The sequence below is a fragment of the Trichechus manatus genome, unplaced genomic scaffold (genome assembly GCF_000243295.1).
Source record: "Trichechus manatus latirostris isolate Lorelei unplaced genomic scaffold, TriManLat1.0 scaffold00091, whole genome shotgun sequence".
Lineage (NCBI taxonomy): Eukaryota > Metazoa > Chordata > Mammalia > Sirenia > Trichechidae > Trichechus > Trichechus manatus.
In genome coordinates, this window is record NW_004444027.1 from 5,654,637 (window position 1) to 5,674,853 (window position 20,217).

Consider the following 20,217-nt stretch of genomic DNA (forward strand, 5'->3'; position numbering starts at 1 on the left):
ATAGAAAATATAAAAGAGAGGTTAAAAGACGTGGAAAATGGAATGAGGAGGTCTTACATCTAGTCATCTAATAAGAGCTCAAGGAAAGAATGGGAGACAGGCAATATTCATAGAGATCATGGTTGAGAATTTTCTAGATTAATGAAAGACATGAATCATCAGATTCAGAAAGTTCAGTGAGTCCTGAGCCTAAAAATATAAAATCCACATCTAGTTACTTTGTATCAAAACTACAAAACTCTGAAGACAAAAAGATTGTAAAACAACCAGAATAAAAAGTCAGATTACCCACAAGGTATAACAATTAAGACTAACTTCTTACTGTTCAATTGCTGTGATGAAATCCAGAAGCTTCTGCGAAGTGTTGATGGAAAAAAGTTGTTAACCTAGAATGGTATATCCAGCTAAACTATCATTCAACAATTAGGGTGAAATAAATGTTCTCACGTAAACAGAGTTTACCACCAGCAGATTGTCACTGAAGGAACTACTTTGGGTAGACAGAAGCAACCAGAAAGAAGGAAGAAATGCAAAAAGAAATGGAATATTGAGCAAATAAATTGGTAAACACGTGGGTAAATCTAAACAAGTATGGATTCTATTAATAAGGGCTAATATTGAGAGTATAAAACCAAGATAGAGCTAAATTATTAGTCCATAATGACATCTAAGTTGAGAGATGGGTAATCATAGGTAATGTTCTACTAGGTGAGAGGAGGCAAGAAATATTATTGTTAAACTTTGGATTTGGCTAAATCAAGAATGCATGCTACATTTTAAGCATAACCACCGAAGAAAACAAATTTAATGTATAACTTCCAGATTGGTACTGCAACTACTATCAGTGAATCTCCATAGGGTTTTCATGGCTCTAACTTTTCAGAAGCAGATCTCAAGACCTTTCTTCCAAAGTGCCTCTGGGTGGGTTCAAACCACAAACCTTTTGGTTAGTAGTCAAGTACTTAACCATTTGTGTCACCGAAGGACTCCTGCAGACTAAAAGAAGGGTTAAAAAAGGAAATCAAAAACTTGACCAACTCAGTGGAAGGCAGGAAAGGGGTGGCAGCTTAGAAAGAATGATAAATAACACAAAATAAGATTGTCAGAAGTAAATCTTACTGTATCATAATAAACATGTAGACTAAATATCCCAGTTAAAAGAAAAAGATTGTTAAGATTAGATTTTTATTAAAAAAAACAAGATCTTGTTCTCAACTGTTTGTAAGACTCACGTAGAACATGAGAATATGGAAAGTTTGAAAGAAAAAGAATGGAAAAAGTTAAGCTAGGCAAATTTCCTAGTCTTCCCTTCTGACAACTCTGTCACAGGTCGGTTCTGACATAAATCAAATACATCATTTTTTTTTTTAGTTTGCGTTATTATTACGTTTTATTAACAGTATCTTTGTAAATCCTATCTTTATTTGTCTTTGGGGGTTGGAAACATTACATATAAACTTACAGGTGTATTTTAGTACACACATATGTACATACATAAAAAAATACACAAATCATAAAAGTTTACTCCTACGATGAAGAGTTGGATGACATTGACATTTCGACAGTTGCAGTAATAACTCCACTTGTGAAAGGTTCTGGATTATCCCTGGGAATGGGGATGGTGTTTCTAGTTAGAAAATTAGTGAGACTTGTCTGTATGGTCCTTTTCTTTTTTTCTTCGTGTATTTCACGGTTACATCTCACTGCTTCCTCACTTTGCCTGTCGACTTTAGCAAAGCGATCAGCGTTTGTGTCCATGTTTTCAAGCAACTGAAGCCCCTGAATAGAAAAAACTTCAGCTAATCCTTTCACTGTAAAAATTTTTGACAAGTTCTCTCGTTCCTCTTCCTCATTATTTCTTTCTTCTTTAGCATTTCTTTCCTCTTCAAAATCCACTGAGTTCTGATATGTCAATTCCCCTCTTTCGTGGTCTTTGAGCTATTCCGCATCAGGGATATCAAGTTCTTAATTCAGCATTCTTGTCATAGGGACAGATTTTCCACTGATCTCTTCCATAGTATTATCCTGATCAAATGCTTGGAGTATATTCACATAACTCAGCAATTTTCCATATCCCCTGCATGCATTTTCCCGTAGCTTCCTCCCAGGAAGATGCAGTGTGCCAGGTACACTGATGGTTCTAAGTGTGGTTGATTGTAAATCAAATAAATCGTAAGTCGGGGACTACCTGTATTAACTGAGAGCTGAGTGGCCAATATCAATATTAACCAGTGTAGACTGTAAGGTAAAAAGTGTTTATAGGGATGAGGGTCACTACATAATTATATTCACTCTGTCTGACAGAAAATGGTATGCCCTCTCTTGGGAGAATTATATTTACTCCAGTCTTTAAGGTTATTTTAAACATAATATCCAGCATACAATAAAAAATTGCAAAGAAGCAGGAAAGTATGATGTGTGATCAAGGGAAAAAAAAAAAGTAGCACTAGACCCACAGGTGTCCCGGGTGTTGGAATTAGCAGATAAGCAATTTAATTCTTATAAATATGCTAATGAAAATAGAAGAAAGATGGAAAAAAAGTGGATAGAGAATTTCAGTAGAGAAATGCAGTCTCTGAAAAAAGGACCTAATGGACATTCCAGAACTGAAAAATGCAGTACCTGAAATTAAGAATTTATTGGATGGAATTAACAGCAGACTGGGTACAGCAGAAGAATGGATTTGTGAACTCAAAGATAGGTCAGTTGAAATTATTCATGCTAAGCACTCTTAAATAAAATTTCAAAATACTGATTTAGGTTAATACACAGGATGAATTGCTGGGGAAAGTGAGATTAGGTATTGTGATTTGTTATGGGCCAGGACTAAGATGAAGGCAGTAGAATAAATGGAAGGGATAAATGCCAAAGTTATTATAAGTTGCTATTATAAATATTACAAAAAATAATTGATAAGCTTTGGCAGGAGATCAGATGTGAATGTAAGGAGTTGGAGTAATTAACAATTATTCCAAAGCTTGTAGCTAATAAATAGCCTACAAGTTGAAGTTGAAGGAAATTCAGAAAAGTCTGTGAGAGCCAAAGTACGACCTTGAGTATATCACATCTGAATTTAGAGACCATCTCAAGGATAGATTTGACGCATTGAACATTAAAGACTGAAGACCAGTTGAGTTGTGGAATGACATCAAGGACATCATACATGAAGAAAGCAGGAGGTCATTAAGAAGACCGGAAAGAGAGAAAAGACCAAAATGGATGTTAGAAGAAAATCTGAAAGTTGCTGTTGAATGTAGAGTAGCTAAAGTGAATGGAAGAAATGATGAAGTAAAAGAGCTGAAAGGAAGATTTCAAAGAGCGACTTGAGAAGACAAGGTATTATAATGAAATGTGCAAAAACCTGGAGATAGAAACCAAAAGGGAGGAACATGCTCAGCATTTCTCAAGCTGAAAGAAATGAAGAAAAAAGTCAAGCCTCAAGTTCCAGTACTGAAGGATTCTACAGGGAAAATATTAAACAACACAGGAAACACCAAAAGAAGATGGAAGGAATACACAGAGTCACTGTACCAAAAAGATTTGTCAACATTCAACCATTTCAGAAGATACATATGATCAAGAACTGATAGTACTGAAGGAAGAAGTCCAAGCTACACTGAAGGCATTGGTGAAAAACAAGGCTCCAGGAAATGGTGAAATAACAATTGAGATGTTTCAGCAAACGGATGCAGTGCTGGAAGTGCTCACTCATCTATGCCAAGAAATTTGGAAGACAGCTACCTGGCCAGCCAACTGGAAGAGATCCATATTTGTACCCATTCCAAAGGAAGGAGATCCAACAGAATGCAGAAATGATCGAACAGTATCATTAATATCACACACAAGTAAAGTTTTGCTGAAGATAATTCAAAAGCGGTTGCAGCAGTACCTCAACAGGGAACTGCCAGAAATTTAAACTGGATTCAGAAGAGTATGTGATATGAGGGATGTCATTGCTGATGTCACATGGATCCTGGCTGAAAGCAGAAAATACCAGAAAGATGTTTACCTGTGTTTTATTGACTATGCAAAGCTATTCGACTGTGTGGATCATAACAATTTATGGATAACATTGCAAAGAATGGGAGTTCCAGAACACTTAGTTGTGCTCATGAGGAACCTGTACTTAGACCAAGAGGCAGTCATCTGAAGAGAACAAGGGATTACTGCGTGGTTTAAAGTCAGGAAAGGTATGCGTCAGGGTTGTATCCTTTCACCGTACTTACTCAATCTGTATGCTGAGCACATAATCTGAGAAGCTGGACTATATGAAGACCCTCGATGAGATGGATTGACAAAGTGGCTGCAACAGTGGGATCATACATAGCAACGATTGTGAGGATGGCGCGGGACTGGGCAGTTCTGTTGTACATATGGTTGCTATGAGTTGGAATCTACTTGATGGCACCTAACAACAACACAACAAGAACCTGCCAGATACTGTAGAGAGTATTTTTTTGTTTGGTATCTTTAATTCTTATAACAATCCTGCAACAAAAATGTTGCTGTCTTTTTACTGATATAAAAAAAAACAAAACTGGCTCAGAGTGGTTTAGTGACCTGGGTAAGGTTATATATCTAATAGCTTAGAGAGCTGGGGTTTCATCCAGGTGTGGCTAGCTCCGAGGTCTGTACTACTCTTTCCTGTATATTACATTGTTTCTAGCTTGTAGGACGGGAAGAATGTAGTGTCATGGGGAGAACTAAAAGTTACTGGAAAGAGGAAGTATTTGGAAGCATGAAGTGACCATGAGATATCCTAGAAGAGGTATCCTTTAGGAAGTTGCACTATCTGACTGCTAGTGCAAAGCAGAAAGACTGAGGTTAGAGTTACAAGGTCAGAGTTACAGATTTGAGAGTGAGCTGACTGTTGGTAATGATTGAAACCATTAAGTGGATTCATGAAGGGGTTGTTGAGAGCCTTGGGGAACACTTTCAGGTTTGAGGGACGAGGAAGACTGGATGCCAGCAAAGTGGAAAAAATTAAGTCAAGAGAAATATGGTGGAACACCAAAAATGTATGGTTTCATGTAAATCAAGGGAAGCGCTAAGAGTTTATAGAATAAGAAAATGATCAATGATATAATTCATTTATTTAACAAATATTTATAGAGCACTTATAATGTGCTAAAAACTGTGCTGGGTACTGGCGATATAGCAGTGATATAAGCAGACAAGGTTCCTACCCTCATGGATTACCTTTTGGTGGGAGAGGTAGATACAGTAAAACCTGCAAAAGCCAGAACCTGTATAAGGTGGAAACTTGTCAGAGAAGGAAAACTCAAATATTTTCTACTAATAGAGAGTGATAGAAAAATGGTAAGACTGTACCCTGTCAAAGCTGGAAAACTTGCCTTCCTGTTGTGTTCTGGCTCTCACAGTTTTCACTGTAATAAATAAGTAAATGAAAATATGAAGGAAATCAATAGGTCCATGCCAGAAAGTGTCAGTGGGTAAGAAAGGCTGTTTTAAATGGGAGTATCAAGAAAGTTAAGACATGAAGAATGAGAGTCAACCAGAGAAAAGCCTGGAAAGAGCATTTCAGACAAAAAGAACAGCCATTACAAAGATTCTCGGGTAGTAAACAGCTAGTTGAGGAATTGAAAGGAGGTCAGTGTAGCTAACGTTGAGTGACCAAGGGGAACAGTGATGGCACCTGAGATTAGAGAGCTTGTCAGGAATTAGTTATGAAGGTCTTGGCAGTACAGTGGGAAGCCACTGAAAATTTTTAAGGAGAGGAGAGAGTGACACGGTCCAGTGCATGATTTTGCTTACTGTGTGGAGAATGCACTGTAGGGGGCAAGAATGGAAGCAGGCAGACAAGTTAGGCATTAAATGCTGTGGCAGATGACTGAGAATTAATAAGAAATGCATATTACTTAATAAGAAATGCAAATTTCTCTAGAAATTGCTTCTTATCAGTGTTTCAGTGAGACTTAGTTCTAGATCATAGTACCTTCATTGTCATTTTCCAGAGAATGGCAGAAGAGATTCTGAGGGTTCTTTTTTCTTTTGTGCTTGAAATAATTAACTGTTTAGGAAGGAAAGTTCATGCTGTTAGATGTTGATAACACTTTTGCCTTTTTCCAGTAAAACAACTTAATGGTAATAAATTCTTTTGAATCATTGTTAATTAGTTTCCATTTAGAATATTTGTTTCTATTCCAGTTCTGTTCATTCATAAGTTGGTAGCACTAACAATATCAGACTAAGTATAGTCAGTCTCCAAATAACATTTTTTTTAAACTGTAATTTTTTGTTTTTTAGTATGAAAAATTTCAAGCATATACAAAAGCAGAGCATAGTGTAATAAATCCACATGTATACCCATCATTCAGCATCAGCAAAATCAACTAATCATATTTCATCTATACTCCAAACACGTTTATTTTGAAGCAGATTCCATTCATACTATTTCATCTATAAATATCTCTGTATGTGTATCTAAAAGATAAGGATGTTCCCACATTTTAGTGTTTTATTCCCTCATAGAGTATATAAATGGATAACCATTGTATCTCGCTTGCCTGCAAGAGTCCTAATTTATGCTTTTTGTCCCTGTATATTTATTATTATATATTTATTTATACCTTTTCACTTAAAAGAGTGTCTGTGCTTGGGTGATAAATTATGTGTTCATCTTACATACATAAAGGAAGCTGTTTCATAGTGTATGGTAAATAAAATTCTGTAATAATTCCTTCAGGATTGAGTACTTTTTTAATAGTGTGTTACTTTTCTGTTTTCTTTTATATCAGGAGAGCAAACTCTGGAATTCATTATTTTAAGAAATGATATACTGAAGTATAATGCTACATAAGTCATAGAAAGAAAGGATCCTGAATATATGGTAAGCAAGGAATGAATCAGCTGAGGTGCCTTGATTGTGACTTCCTTTTTTTTCTCTACTTTATTCTTTCTGTGTTATGATTTGATAATAATTAAGTACAGAGAATACTCTTTTTGAAAGCAAAAAGAGAGATTTGAGCAGATGAGTCAAAAGGATAATGCTAATGTTTTAGAAATATTGATCTACATTTTTTAGAATATTTGGTCAGCTGTTAATTATCCAGGTATAGACTATTCAAATTTAGGCTTTTCCAACATAAATATTACATTAAGTATTTTGTTGTCCTTATCACTTACTTACTCACAGCTTTTACTAACGTTGTCATTAAGTGTTTATTTTTACTTAAAGGGAGATGGAATCTAGCAGACCTTTAGTAGTTACACATCTTTAGCAAAGGTAGAAGCTAGAGAGAGTGATTGAGCATGTGTGTGAAGTACTATTTATTTTATATTACCTTGTAGTGGTACACTTGCTTTTTGTTTATATCTCATCTCTTGTGCAGTTAAGGATTATTACACGTTCTAAATTCTCCTAGTTATACTTAGCATGTCTTAGATATGTTAAGGGTGTGGTGAATACTTTTTGGAAGAAATGGATGATAGAAATTGGGAGTGTTCTTTGGCAAAGAATATTACGAATTCATTTCTAGATCTATTAAGTTTAAGTTGAAAGAAAGTAAGTGGAAACCTTCTGTAGCCTGTGATAGTAAAGTTTGGTAAGCGAATGGAACTGGGAATGTTGCATCAGGGTTTATTAGCCTAAAGTACTTTCACATCATCTGTCCTTTATTTTCATAGCAGAATAGTACATTGTCTTTACTTTGATGCACTTATCTCCATTTTGGAAGATTAGGAAACTGAGGCACAAGGTCTAATAGTAAATCTATCCCCAAAATATAAAAAATATGCCTCTCGTTTCTAAGTACAGGGTTCTTTATAAAAGACTCAGCTACTGTTACATATTTTAAGAAGAAGCACATAACGTCTGCTAATGATCAAGTTTATATACATACATACTTACATATATCTATGTATCAAAAAAAAAAAACCCAAACCCGTTGCTGTTGAGTCAGTTCCTACTCATAGCGACCCTATAGGACAGAGTAGAACCACCCCATAGAGTTTCCAAGGAGCAGCTGGGGGCTTTGAACTGCTGACCTTTTGGTTAGCAGCTGAGCTCTTAATCACTGCGCCACCAGGGCTCCGATAAAATAGAAGCAAACTGGGAAATCTGTTTTGTTTTCAGATTGCTGTATCTGCTACTGGGTAAAGATTACAAGCATTGTCTTCAACTCTTAATTTAACATATTGAGTTTATCAGAGTCCTAGATTTTTTGTTTTGACTTTTATGTTAGGAATGATTAGAGCCACCGAAGTTAGATAGGAAGGTGTTACTGTTTATCTAAAGATGATGCTCGGAGTCTAGATTAACAGATTGATGCAAACATCTCTACCCTCTGGTGAATTTAGTTGATCATCATTTTATAGAGCTTTAATGCTGCTCTAGATCCAGTTAAATAGGAAGACATGTCTGTGTGTGTGTGTCAGAAATGAAGCTGTTTTTGTACACTTACCCTTACCCATTTCTTATTAACCACAAGTAGAACACCGATGCCAAACTTAATCCACATTGGACTTACAATGTTCTGGGAGACACACCAATGTTCCATCTTTTAGAATTTAAACATTTTCTAGAAATGTACTGTTTAACATAATCTCTTCAAGACTGACATGTTCTCTTTCTTTTGCAGGCCTGATTGGTGGTAATGACATCGATAAAAGGCTGACATTTATTTCTTTTCTAACTAGCTACTTTGTAACTGTGAATATTAACTATGCATATTTGTTGGCCAGCAAAACCAAGGAACAAGAGCTATGGCACTTGAAGAAGTCTATTTGATTCCAGGGTATTATTCCTGGGTTTCCTCATCAGAGACCTCCTGTTTTTCATCTCAACAACAATGTGGTACCTTTTACTTTTTGATAAAAATTAAGGACATGTTCTTTAGTCAACAACCAGAACTTAAAATCTGCTGGAATAGAGTCAGAGACCATTTCAATTACAGCTGAGGAAAATGAAATTTCCATTTTATATGGTGCCTTGTACAGTGAGTGTACTAATTCTTAAGGAAACATGAGTGAAGAGAGGTTGAATTTTGTCTGTTAGAAACTCATGGTTATGGCGAGTGACCCAACGTGATCAGAGGGGGCAAGAGCCACAAAAGAACTCATGACGGGCTATACCATGTTACGGAATGGGGGAGTGGGGAATGGAAGTCAAACCTGTATGTTAAGGTGGTCCAACCGTATCCGACTTACATGGCTCAGTTTTACACTCTTCATCATTCTGGTTTTCTTCCCTCTCATTGCTCACTATTATCTCACCACCCTGGATGAAGCTGATGAGGCAGGCAAGCGGATTTTTGGCCCACGGGCTGGTAATGAGCTATGCGAGGTAAAGCATGTACTGGATCTTTGCCGAATTCGTGAGTCTGTAAGTGAAGAGCTCTTACAGCTGGAAGCCAAGCGGCAAGAGCTTAACAGTGAAATTGCCAAGCTGAATCTGAAGATTGAAGCTTGTAAGAAGAGTATTGAGAATGCCAAGCAAGACCTGCTTCAGCTCAAGAATGTCATTAGCCAGACTGAGCATTCTTACAAAGAGCTGATGGCCCAAAATCAGCCCAAACTTTCTTTGCCCATCCGGTTGCTCCCAGAGAAGGATGATGCTGGTCTTCCTCCTCCGAAGGTCATACTGGGTTGTCGGCTGCACAACTGTTTTGATTATTCTCGTTGCCCTCTCACCTCTGGTTTTCCGGTCTATGTTTATGACAGTGACAAGTTTGTCTTTGGCAACTACCTGGATCCCTTGGTTAAGCAGGCTTTTCAGGCTACAGCTCGAGCCAATGTTTACGTTACAGAAAATGCTGACATTGCCTGCCTTTATGTGATATTAGTGGGAGAAATGCAGGAGCCAGTGGTACTGCGTCCTGCTGAACTTGAGAAGCAGTTGTATTCGCTACCCCATTGGCAGACAGATGGACACAACCATGTCATCATCAATCTATCACGGAAGTCAGATACACAGAATTTACTATATAATGTCAGTACAGGCCGTGCCATGGTGGCGCAGTCCACTTTCTATGCTGCCCAATACAGACCTGGCTTTGACTTGGTAGTATCGCCACTAGTGCATGCCATGTCAGAGCCCAATTTTATGGAAATCCCACCACAGGTGCCAGTTAAGCGGAAATATCTCTTCACCTTCCAGGGTGAGAAGATTGAATCATTGAGATCCAGCCTTCAAGAGGCCCACTCCTTTGAAGAAGAAATGGAGGGTGACCCCCCTGCTGACTATGATGATCGCATCATTGCCACCCTAAAGGCAGTACAGGACAGCAAGCTAGATCAGGTCCTAGTAGAATTTACCTGTAAAAACCAGCCTAAACCCAGTTTGCCTACTGAGTGGGCACTGTGTGGGGAGCGAGAGGACCGCTTAGAATTACTGAAGCTTTCCACCTTTGCCCTCATTATCACTCCTGGGGATCCTCACTTGGTTATTTCATCTGGGTGTGCAGCACGGCTCTTTGAAGCCCTAGAAGTTGGAGCTGTCCCAGTTGTGCTAGGGGAGCAAATACAGCTTCCTTACCAGGACATGTTACAGTGGAATGAGGCAGCCCTGGTGGTGCCCAAGCCTCGTGTTACTGAGGTTCACTTCTTATTACGAAGTCTCTCGGATAGTGACCTACTGGCTATGAGGCGTCAAGGCCGCTTTCTCTGGGAGACTTACTTCTCAACTGCTGACAGTATTTTCAATACTGTGCTGGCTATGATTAGGACTCGCATACAGATCCCAGCTGCTCCCATCCGGGAAGAGGCAGCAGCTGAGATCCCCCATCGTTCAGGCAAGGCGGCCGGAACTGACCCTAACATGGCTGACAATGGGGATCTGGACTTGGGGCCAGTAGAAACAGAGCCCCCATATGCCTCACCCAAATACCTCCGCAATTTTACTTTGACTGTCACCGACTTTTACCGCAGCTGGAACTCTGCTCCAGGACCTTTTCATCTTTTTCCCCACACACCCTATGACCCTTTGTTGCCCTCAGAGGCCAAATTTTTGGGCTCAGGCACTGGATTTCGGCCTATTGGTGGTGGAGCTGGGGGTTCTGGCAAGGAGTTTCAGGCTGCACTTGGAGGCAATGTTCCACGAGAGCAGTTCACAGTAGTAATGTTGACTTATGAGCGGGAGGAGGTGCTTATGAACTCTTTAGAGAGACTGAATGGCCTCCCTTACCTGAACAAGGTTGTGGTGGTGTGGAATTCTCCCAAGCTACCATCAGAGGACCTTCTGTGGCCCGACATTGGCGTCCCTATCATGGTAATAGAAAAATAAGCAGTTTTTTTTACTGCATGAAATAATATTTCACTCTTAACCCCTTTTTCATCTTTCTGACTTCAGCTATCCTAACTAATAGAGAGGAGGGAATATATATACATATATATATATCTGTAGAGAGAGAGAGAGGCAGTCCCTGGATTATGAATGAGTTCCGTTCCTAAGTCTGTCTTTAAGTTGAATTTGTACGTAAGTTGGACCAGTTAGGTGCGGTTCATATCTAATGTCAATTAGTCAAAGTTTGTTGTAGTATATAATGTACCTTTCTATGCATAAAAAACGTTAAACACTTCCAGATACAGTAAAACATCTTTAGCATAATAATACAGTAATAATAATAACGTTTTGATGCACATTATGAAGTAGCACCCGTTTGTTATTACGAACCATTGTATGTACCTCGAATTTTTAATACAATAGGCTTTACAGGGGTTGGTTTGTAACTACGGGTTGTACATAAGTTGGATGTTCGTAACCCGGGGACTGCCTGTATACATATGTGCGTGTGTGTGCACATATATACATGTGTGTACGTGTGTGTGTATATATATAGATATACACACATTTTTAAACCTGTGCTTTTACCCATAAAATTTCTGCTTGTTTCTCTTGCCAGTTTTAACTTCCTAAATTTTGGGAGACCTTCCAAAACTGATATTGATATTGCCTCTGTGAAGTTTTTACAAAATCCCTTAAATTATTCCATAGACTTTTTCCATGTCATAACAAGTTGTTGATGATGATAAAACTAACATTTATGAAGTACTTATGAGCAAGGCATGACAGTGAGCTTTATAAATTGTTATGATTTCTTCATTTTATATATGTGAAAACTGAGGCTTAGAGACGTTAATTTGCCAAAGGTTAAGGTTAGTAATGGATGCGCTGGACTTTAGTATGTCTGATTCCAGAAGCTGCAGTTTTAACAACCTCCTAAAGAATTTAGGAAGAAGACTAGTGTCATTTACCAGGATAGAGACTTACTTTAGAAGAATGGAGAGTTTGATATTTGGGGGTTGAAAATCCTGAACCTTCTCTTCTACAGTCTGTTGGAGATTGTTTCTCATTCTGTACTCTGTCGTGGTGAAGATGCTGTATTTTACAGTAAAAATAATAACCAAGTATGTATGATGGACTTTAGTTATTAGTACTTTGTTTATCCACCTGCTGAACTAAGTTTGGCAATCTAAAAGGAGACCTGTTACCCGTCTTTCTTAGTAGATTAGTATAGTTTTTAGGGAAGATTTGTCGGGAAGGAGAATGTTTGGGCTAGTCTAGTTTTATAAAAATTTATTTAATTGGGAAATTAGTTGATGTGAAATATTTTCTAAGAAGCAGCATAGTCTTACGGAAAAAGTATGAGTTTTGGAGTGATACAGACCTGGGTTTAAATATACATTTTGTGATCTTTGGTAAGTTGATTTCTTTGATCTCAGGTTAAAGAGGAATCTTTGAGGAATAAGTAAGGAATCTAGGAAAGTACTCAATAATTATTTGATTTCTACTTACTATTTCATTTCAGAGGAGATGGAAGCCAGTATGTATCTAAAAATAAAAATAATATACACTTTTAATGAGAAAGATCTGAGTCTCCACCACCTCCCCTTCTCTGGTTATAGAGCTTGAACTACCTTTACTGATATTCATAAAGGCTTCTTGTATCCTCTGTATGGGTTTTCCTTGTTATAGCTGTTATTGCTTAACTTTCTACTCTACAAAGTACCTAGCAATCTTTGTTTTAAATTCTTTTTCTAACTACTGCAGCTAATAGCTTCGTGTGTTTTATTATTTAATTGGATTTACAACCTGAGGCTATTCAAAGAGTGTGTTGGGTTCTAAAAACTTCTGAGCGCGGAATTTATCTTGTGTGTTATAAGTTTTACAAATGGGGAGGTTTCTTTTATAGACTTCTCAAATGAATTTCACTTTTTTCCTTTCTCAATTTTATGGATGTTATTAAAATTTTTTTAAAGTATTTGTTCTGTAAAAAGTATGTATCGCTCATATAGTAGAATAATAAAGCATACTTCCCATTTGTCTTAGTTTTCTTTGAATTTTATAGGGATGTAGAGAGGCTGGTCCCGCCCGGGTTAACAATGACTGAAATTCATTGAAGACTTCCCAGAACTAATGTAATTTTATTGGGAATAAGTAGTCTTCTTTGATTACTGGGCAGCCCATTGAACTAATACAATGCCTAATTGAAAAATGCCAGAAACTTTCCAAATAGGGAACCATTCTGAATAGCTTTCTCATACTATGAGTACCAGAAAAACTTGTTTTTGTTTTTTCCCTACTTCTTCAAAAAGAGGTCAAATAATTTAAGCTGGAGAATCTCACTTTGTTTTCTAAATATTTCGACTGTGCTTTCTATTTAAGAAAGGCAATGTTCTGGACGGTAGTTAAAATTGCCAACCTTCTGGGCGTAGAGTCAGCACTACCCAAGGATCAGGGGTAGAGATAGCCTGTCGTAAAACAGCACTTACTATTGTATCTCAGAGTAGCTTTCCCACCCAGATGCAGATGTAACCCATCATTAGCATAGGTTCATGGGTCTTTATAAAATTTTTGAGCAGAGTGGTTCCCAGGCAGTCTTGTAGATTCCAATCCTGCAAGGAAAATGATTTGAAGTCAGCATATTGGCCAAACGAATCAACCTAGGAACCTAGATCCATTTCAGAAAATGCTGGGCGACTTGTACTTCACTTATGCTCAGGTTCCAACTAAGCAATAGGCATAAATGCTAGATACTTGTAAACTGTGAATGTACTGAGCCATAGGTGTTCAAGTAAAGAGGAATTATCTTAGGGGTACCTAATAGGATTTAGATATTAAAATTTCTTATTGTTTTCTGTTATTTACATAACAAAGGGAAAACTACATCAGATCTGGTTTAGAGTGAAGGTAGTCTTTATTGCCACCACCCTTGGACACTCCTGACCTAAATGCTCTATGAAAGAGGGGTCCAGCTCAAATGGGATATGTGCCTGGGCAAAGACTCCCAGAGAGGAGGGGGATTGCCACCTGTTGAATTGGGTCTGTCATTTGAATGCCATAGGACTGAACTGTGGTGGCGATGGTGGGTGGACTCCTCTCTCTGTCTGTTGCCTGTTTTATAATAGATGAATCAGATTCCTTAGCTCCTGGAGTGTAACAGCAAAGAATATCTAATGGAGGTCTAATAGAGAGTATTATTGTGCCAAGGCATGTGAAATCTAGTCTTTTGAAGAACTTCCAGCTAGGCTGGGGATCACCACTTTCATGACAATTTAAATATGTTGTTTCACTCTTTTTAGTCCTCAATTGTTTCTGATAATGTGTCAGTAGTTATTTAAATTGTTCCTCTACATGTGATGTGTCATTTTTCTTTGTCTGTTTTCAAGATGATGTTTTTCATATTTGGTTTTTAGTGGTTTGCTTAGGACATGCCTAGGCTTGGTTTTCTTTGATTTTTATTCTGCTTTGGCTTCACTGAAGCTTGAATCCATAAATTTATGTCTTTCATCAGATTTGGAAAATTTTTGGTCATTGTTTCTTCAGATGTTTTTTCTGCCTTTTTCTTTCCTTCTCCTTTGGAAACTCCACTGTATGTTTGTTGTTGTTAGGTGCTGTCGAGTCGGTTCCGACTCAGGCACCCTATGTATGACAGAACAAAACACTACTCGGTCCTTCACCATCCTCACAGTCCTTGCTATGTTGAGCCCGTTGTTGAAGCCACTATGTCAGTCCATCTTGTTGACGGTCTTTGTCTTTTTCGCTGACCCTCTACAAGCATGATGTCCTTCTCCTGGGACTGGTCCCTCCTGATAACATATCCAAAGTACATGAGATGAACTCGTGCCATCCTCACTTCTAAGGAGCATTCTTCTGAGACAGATTTGTTCATTCTTTTGGCAGTCCATGGTATATTTAGTATTCTTTGCCAACACTAATTCAAATGCAACAATTCTTCCTTATTCACTGTCCAATTTTTGTATGCATATCAGGCGATTGAAAATGTTATGGCTTGGATCAGGCCCACCTTAGTCCTCAAAGTGACATCTTTGCTTTTTAACACCTTAAAGAGTTCTTTTGCAGCAGATTTGCCCAGTATAATGGATCATTTGATTTCTTGACTGCTGCTTCCATGAGTGTTGATTGTGGATCCAAGTGAAATAAAATCCTTGACAACTTCAGTCTTTTTTCCTTTTATCATGATGTTGCTTATTGGTCCAATTGTGAGGATTTTTATTTTATGTTGAGGTGTAATCCATACTGAAGGCTATGGTCTTTGGTCTTCATCAGTAAGTGCTTTAAGTCCTCTTCACTTTCAGCAAGCAACGTTGTGTCACCCACATAACACAGGTTGTTAATGAGTCTTCCTCCAATCCTGATGCCACATTCAGCTTCTCAGATTATTTGCTCAGTATGCAGAGTAAATAAATATGGTGAAAGGATACAACCCTGACATACACCTTTCCTGATTTTAAACAATGCAGTATCCCCTTATTCTGCTGGAGTGACTGCCTCTTGCTCTGTGTGGATGTTCTGCATGAGCACAATTAAGTGTTCTGGAATTCCCATTCTTCACAGTGTTACCCATAATTTATTATGATCCAAACAGTCGAATGCCTTTGCATAATCAGTAAGACACAGGTAAACATTTTTCTGGTATTGCCTACTTCTACCCAAGATCCATCTGACATTAGCAGTGATATCCCTTGTTCCATGTCGTCTTCTGAATCTGGCTTGAATTTCTGGCAGCTCTCTTTTGATGTACTCCTGCAACCATTTCTGAATTATCTTCAACAAAATTTTACTTGTGTGTGATATTAATGGTATTGTTTGATACTTTGCACATTCTCTTGGATCACCTTTCTTTGGAATGGCACAAATGTGGATCTCTTCCTGTTGGCCAGGTAGCTGTCTTCTAAATTTCTTGGCATAGATGAGTGAGTGCTTCCAGCACTGCATCCATTTGTTGAAACATCTCAATTGTTATTCCACCAATTCCTGGAGCCTTTTTTTCACCAATGCCTTCAGTGCAGCTTGGACTTATTCCTTCAATACCATCAGTTCTTGATCATATGCTACCTCCTGAAATGGCTGAATGTTGACCACTTCTTTTTGATACAGTGACTCTGTGTATTCCTTCCATCTTCTTTTGATGCTTCCTGCCTCGTTCAATATTTTGCCCATAAAATCTTTAAATATTGCAACTCAAGGCTTGAATTTTTTCTTCACTTCTTTCAGTTTGAGAAATGCTGAATGTGTTCTTCCTTTTGATTTTCTGACTCCAGGTATTTCCTGCCTTTTTAATGACTTTTTGCTTTCTTCATGTATCATGTCCTTGATGTCATCCTGCAATTCGTCTGGTCGTCAGTCATTAGTGTTCAGTGGGTCAAATCTGTTCTTGAGATAGTTTCTAAATTCAGGTGAGATATACTCAGAGTTGTACTTTGGCTCTTGTGGACTTGTTTTAATTTTCTTCTGCTTCAACTTGAACTTTTGTATGAGCAATTGATGGTGTATTCCGTAGTCAGCTCCTGGCCTGGTTCTGACTGATAATATTGAGCTTCTTCATCATCTCTTTCCACAGATGTAGTTGATTTGATTCCTGCGTACTCCATCTGGCAAGGTCCACGTGTATAGTCAGCATTTATGTTGTAGCAAAAAGGTATTTCCAATGAATAGGTCATTGGTCTTGCAGAATTCTGTCATGCGATACCTTGTGTCGTTTCTGTCACCAAGGCCATATTTTCCAATTACTGATCCTTCTTGTTTCCAGCTTTCGCATTCAAATCACTAGTAATTATCACTGCATCTTGACTGCATGTTTGATTAATTTCAGACTGCAGAAGTTAATAAAAATCTTCAATTTTTTCTTCCTAGGCATCAGTGGTTGGTACAGACAGTTGAATAATAATTATATTAACTGGCCTTCCTTGTGGGCATATGGATATTATCCTATCACTGACACTGCGTTGTACTTCAGGATAGATCTTGAAATGCTGTTTTTGACAATGAATGCAACCCCGTTCCTCTTGAATTTGTTATTCCTGGCACAGTAGACCATATAATTGTCTGATTCAAAATGGCCAGTATCAGTCCATTTCAGCTCACTAATGCCTCTGATATCTATCTACAAGTGTTCTGTTTCATTTTTAACAACTTCCAGTTTTCCGAGATTTATGTTTTATGCTTTCCATTTTTGGATTATTAAGGGATATTTGCAGCTGTTTCTTCTCATTTCGAGTTGTGCCATATCAGCAAATGAAGGTCCTGAAAGCTTTACTCCCATCTATGTCATTGATGTCAACTGTACTTTGAAGTGGCAGCTCCTCCCCAGTTGTGTTTTGAGTGCCTTCCAACCTGACAGGCAATGTTCTGCTGCTATTCATAAGGTTTTCACTGATCAGTTTTTTTAGAAATAGATCGCCAGGTCCTTCTTCGTACTCTGTCTTAGTCTGGAAGCTCCAGGGAAACCTGTCCACCATGGGTGACCCTGCTGGTATTTGAAATACCCATGGCATAGTTTCTAGCACCATTGCAAAACATAAGCCATTACAGTCTGAGAAACTGACAAGTGGTGGATATGTATGTTAGACATTTTAATAGTGTCTCACAGTTCTCTTTTTTTCCAATCTTTTTTCCTCTTCTTCAGTTTGGTTAATTTTTATTGATCTGTCAAGTTCAGAGACTTCTCTGTCATCCCCATTCTGTTAAGCTCATCAGTGAATTTTAAATTTCATATGTTGTCCAGTTTTAGAGTTTCCATTTGGTGTTTTTAAAAATAGTTACTATTTATCTCTGAGATTTCCTGTCTCTTCCTATTCAGTATCTTTGTCTGCTAATTCCAACATGTGACACAGTTGATTTTTCTCAACTGATTTCAGTTTTCCTTGAGTATTGGGCCACATTTTTCTGGTTCTTCATATATCAGGCAATTTTGTGTTAAATCATATGCATTGTGAATGTTATGTTGTAAAATTCTCGGTTTTGTTTTATTTCTCTGACGAGTGTTGATATTTTTGTTTTATCAGGCAATTTGGTAGGAGTCAAACTGAAAATTCTGTCTCTTGAGTATTAACTCATTATTAATTCAGTTATTTTATCGTTAGCTGGTGTGTTTGCAAACTGCCCAAAGCATGGATGGTTTAGTGGTGAACCAGCGACTGTACAGTATGTACACAGAACTTGGACCTCCCCCTTTCTGGGTCTCTTCTTTCTAAAATTTCCTCCATATTTTCCAAGGGCTGCGGTTGCCCCTAGCTCTCTTTTCTGGTTCTTCAGGCCAAAAAGACTGTGAATTTTGTATGAGAGTGTTAACTACCCTGCATGATACCGACTCTGGCCTGCTCTCAGGGTAAAAGCAACAGTACCTCTCTCTGGACTATTCCCTCCTTCTAAATTTTGCTCCCCTTCATAATCTGCCACTTTTGTTCACTCTCTGGTGCCTTTGGGTGATTGCTTTTTTGGTGTTTTTGTCTAGGGCTTCGAACTGGTTCTTCTGGGTTTAGTCATAGCCGAGGAAGCAAAACTGGAACAGACCCGAATTTTTAAAATTTGGGTGAACCAGAATGAGAAGGAGAATGGGAAAAATTACGGGTCAAAGCCAAGGAATGGGAGACTCGGAAGAGGTGTTGTGAGCTCTTTCAGTATCTTGATACATGAGATTGGATTATTGGCAGCACTGTGGAGAGCGACACACATTCAAAGCAGCGCAGTCGGCCACCATCTTTGAGTAGGGCACCAGTGTTTACCAGTATTGTTCAAAATCCAACCAGCAAGAGATGTGGTTGCTATGTAGTGTGTATGCCGCCCTTGTTTTCTAAGAGGGAAATTAGGTTTCTAGCAGGGCTTTGACCTCTAGTTTTTCCCATTCCAGTTATTGTTCCGGTTCACCCAAATTTTAAAAATTTGAGTCTGTTCGGATTTCGCTTCATCGGCCGTGACTGAACCAGTTTGAACTGGTTTGAAGCCCTGTTTTTGTCCAGAGTTTACAGTTATCATCTGTAGGAGAATTGGGTCTAACCCTTTCCACTGAGTCGATTCCTACTCAGTGACCCTATAGGACAGAGTAGAACTGCTCCATAGGGTTTCCAAGGAGCAGCTGGTGGATTTGAACTGCCAGCCTTTTGGTTAGCAGCCAAGCTCTTAACCACTGCATGACCAGGGCTCCTTATAGTTATCATTTGTAGGAGAATTGGGTCTAGTAGGAGCTTATTTGGCCAAACCGGAAGCAGAAACCTCCAGTTAATGCCTTTTTTATACATAGCCCCACCAAAAATTTTGGTTAGAATTACTACCTTGTTCTGACCAGTTAACGTATTTTTCTCACACTGCTTTATATTCTGGAAAATAGGTGTAGTGACCTTGTTGGAGCATTCTGTCGTTTATGAGAGCCTCAAAATCTGCCCTTTTGGACAAGGTGCTGGGAGGCCCCTTTGAAGAGGTAACAGTTGAACAGAAGTTGAATGAAGTGAGAGAATGGACCATGCACAGTACGTTCTGGAGGAACATCAGAATGGCAAGTGTACCTGGGGTGGAGTGATTGAGGGGGAGAGTTTAAAACGAGGTTGGAGAATAAGGCAGGCTAGGAAATGCGAGGTCCAGGACATGTAGGGCCATGATAAGGAGTCCAGATTTTATTCTAAATGTGTTAGGAAGCCATTGAAGGGTTGAGCAGGGGAGTAATGTGATTTGTGTGAAAGTATAGGGAAAGAATGTTTAGGTGAGAGGTGATATCGGTTTGGACTAGAGTAGTGGTGGACATGGTGAGTTCAGAGAGTATCACACATCACTAATAGACTCCAAGTTCTCTGTGTAAGTGGTAAGGTTAGAGTGCACCATGTATTCCAAATGAAAAATGTAGAGATATGAGATTGCTTTTCATTGCCCTTTACTCTCCCTCCCAGTCTTTAGTATTAGAATTGAACAAGAAGAGTTCTGTGTTTTGAGGACTTAAATATCATGCCAAGGGACTTATTTTA

At 38.4% G+C, this 20,217-nt stretch overlaps 1 protein-coding gene across 7 annotated transcripts in view; it reads left to right on the forward strand.

Annotated features, from left to right (window-relative positions):
* EXTL3 (exostosin like glycosyltransferase 3) overlaps nucleotides 1–20,217 on the forward strand; it is a 76,654-nt gene that overhangs the window by 9,918 nt on the left and 46,519 nt on the right. For 6 of the 7 annotated variants that reach the window (XM_023736732.1, XM_023736729.1, XM_023736733.1 and 3 more), the window contains exons 2-3: nucleotides 6,759–6,850; nucleotides 8,601–11,227. In XM_023736732.1, the coding sequence (XP_023592500.1) occupies nucleotides 9,080–11,227 (2,148 nt within the window). In that variant the 5' untranslated portion in view covers nucleotides 6,759–6,850; nucleotides 8,601–9,079. Of the gene's footprint in view, nucleotides 1–4,331; nucleotides 6,851–8,600; nucleotides 11,228–20,217 lie in introns of those variants that run through there. The other variant, XM_023736730.1, reaches the window with a different exon arrangement.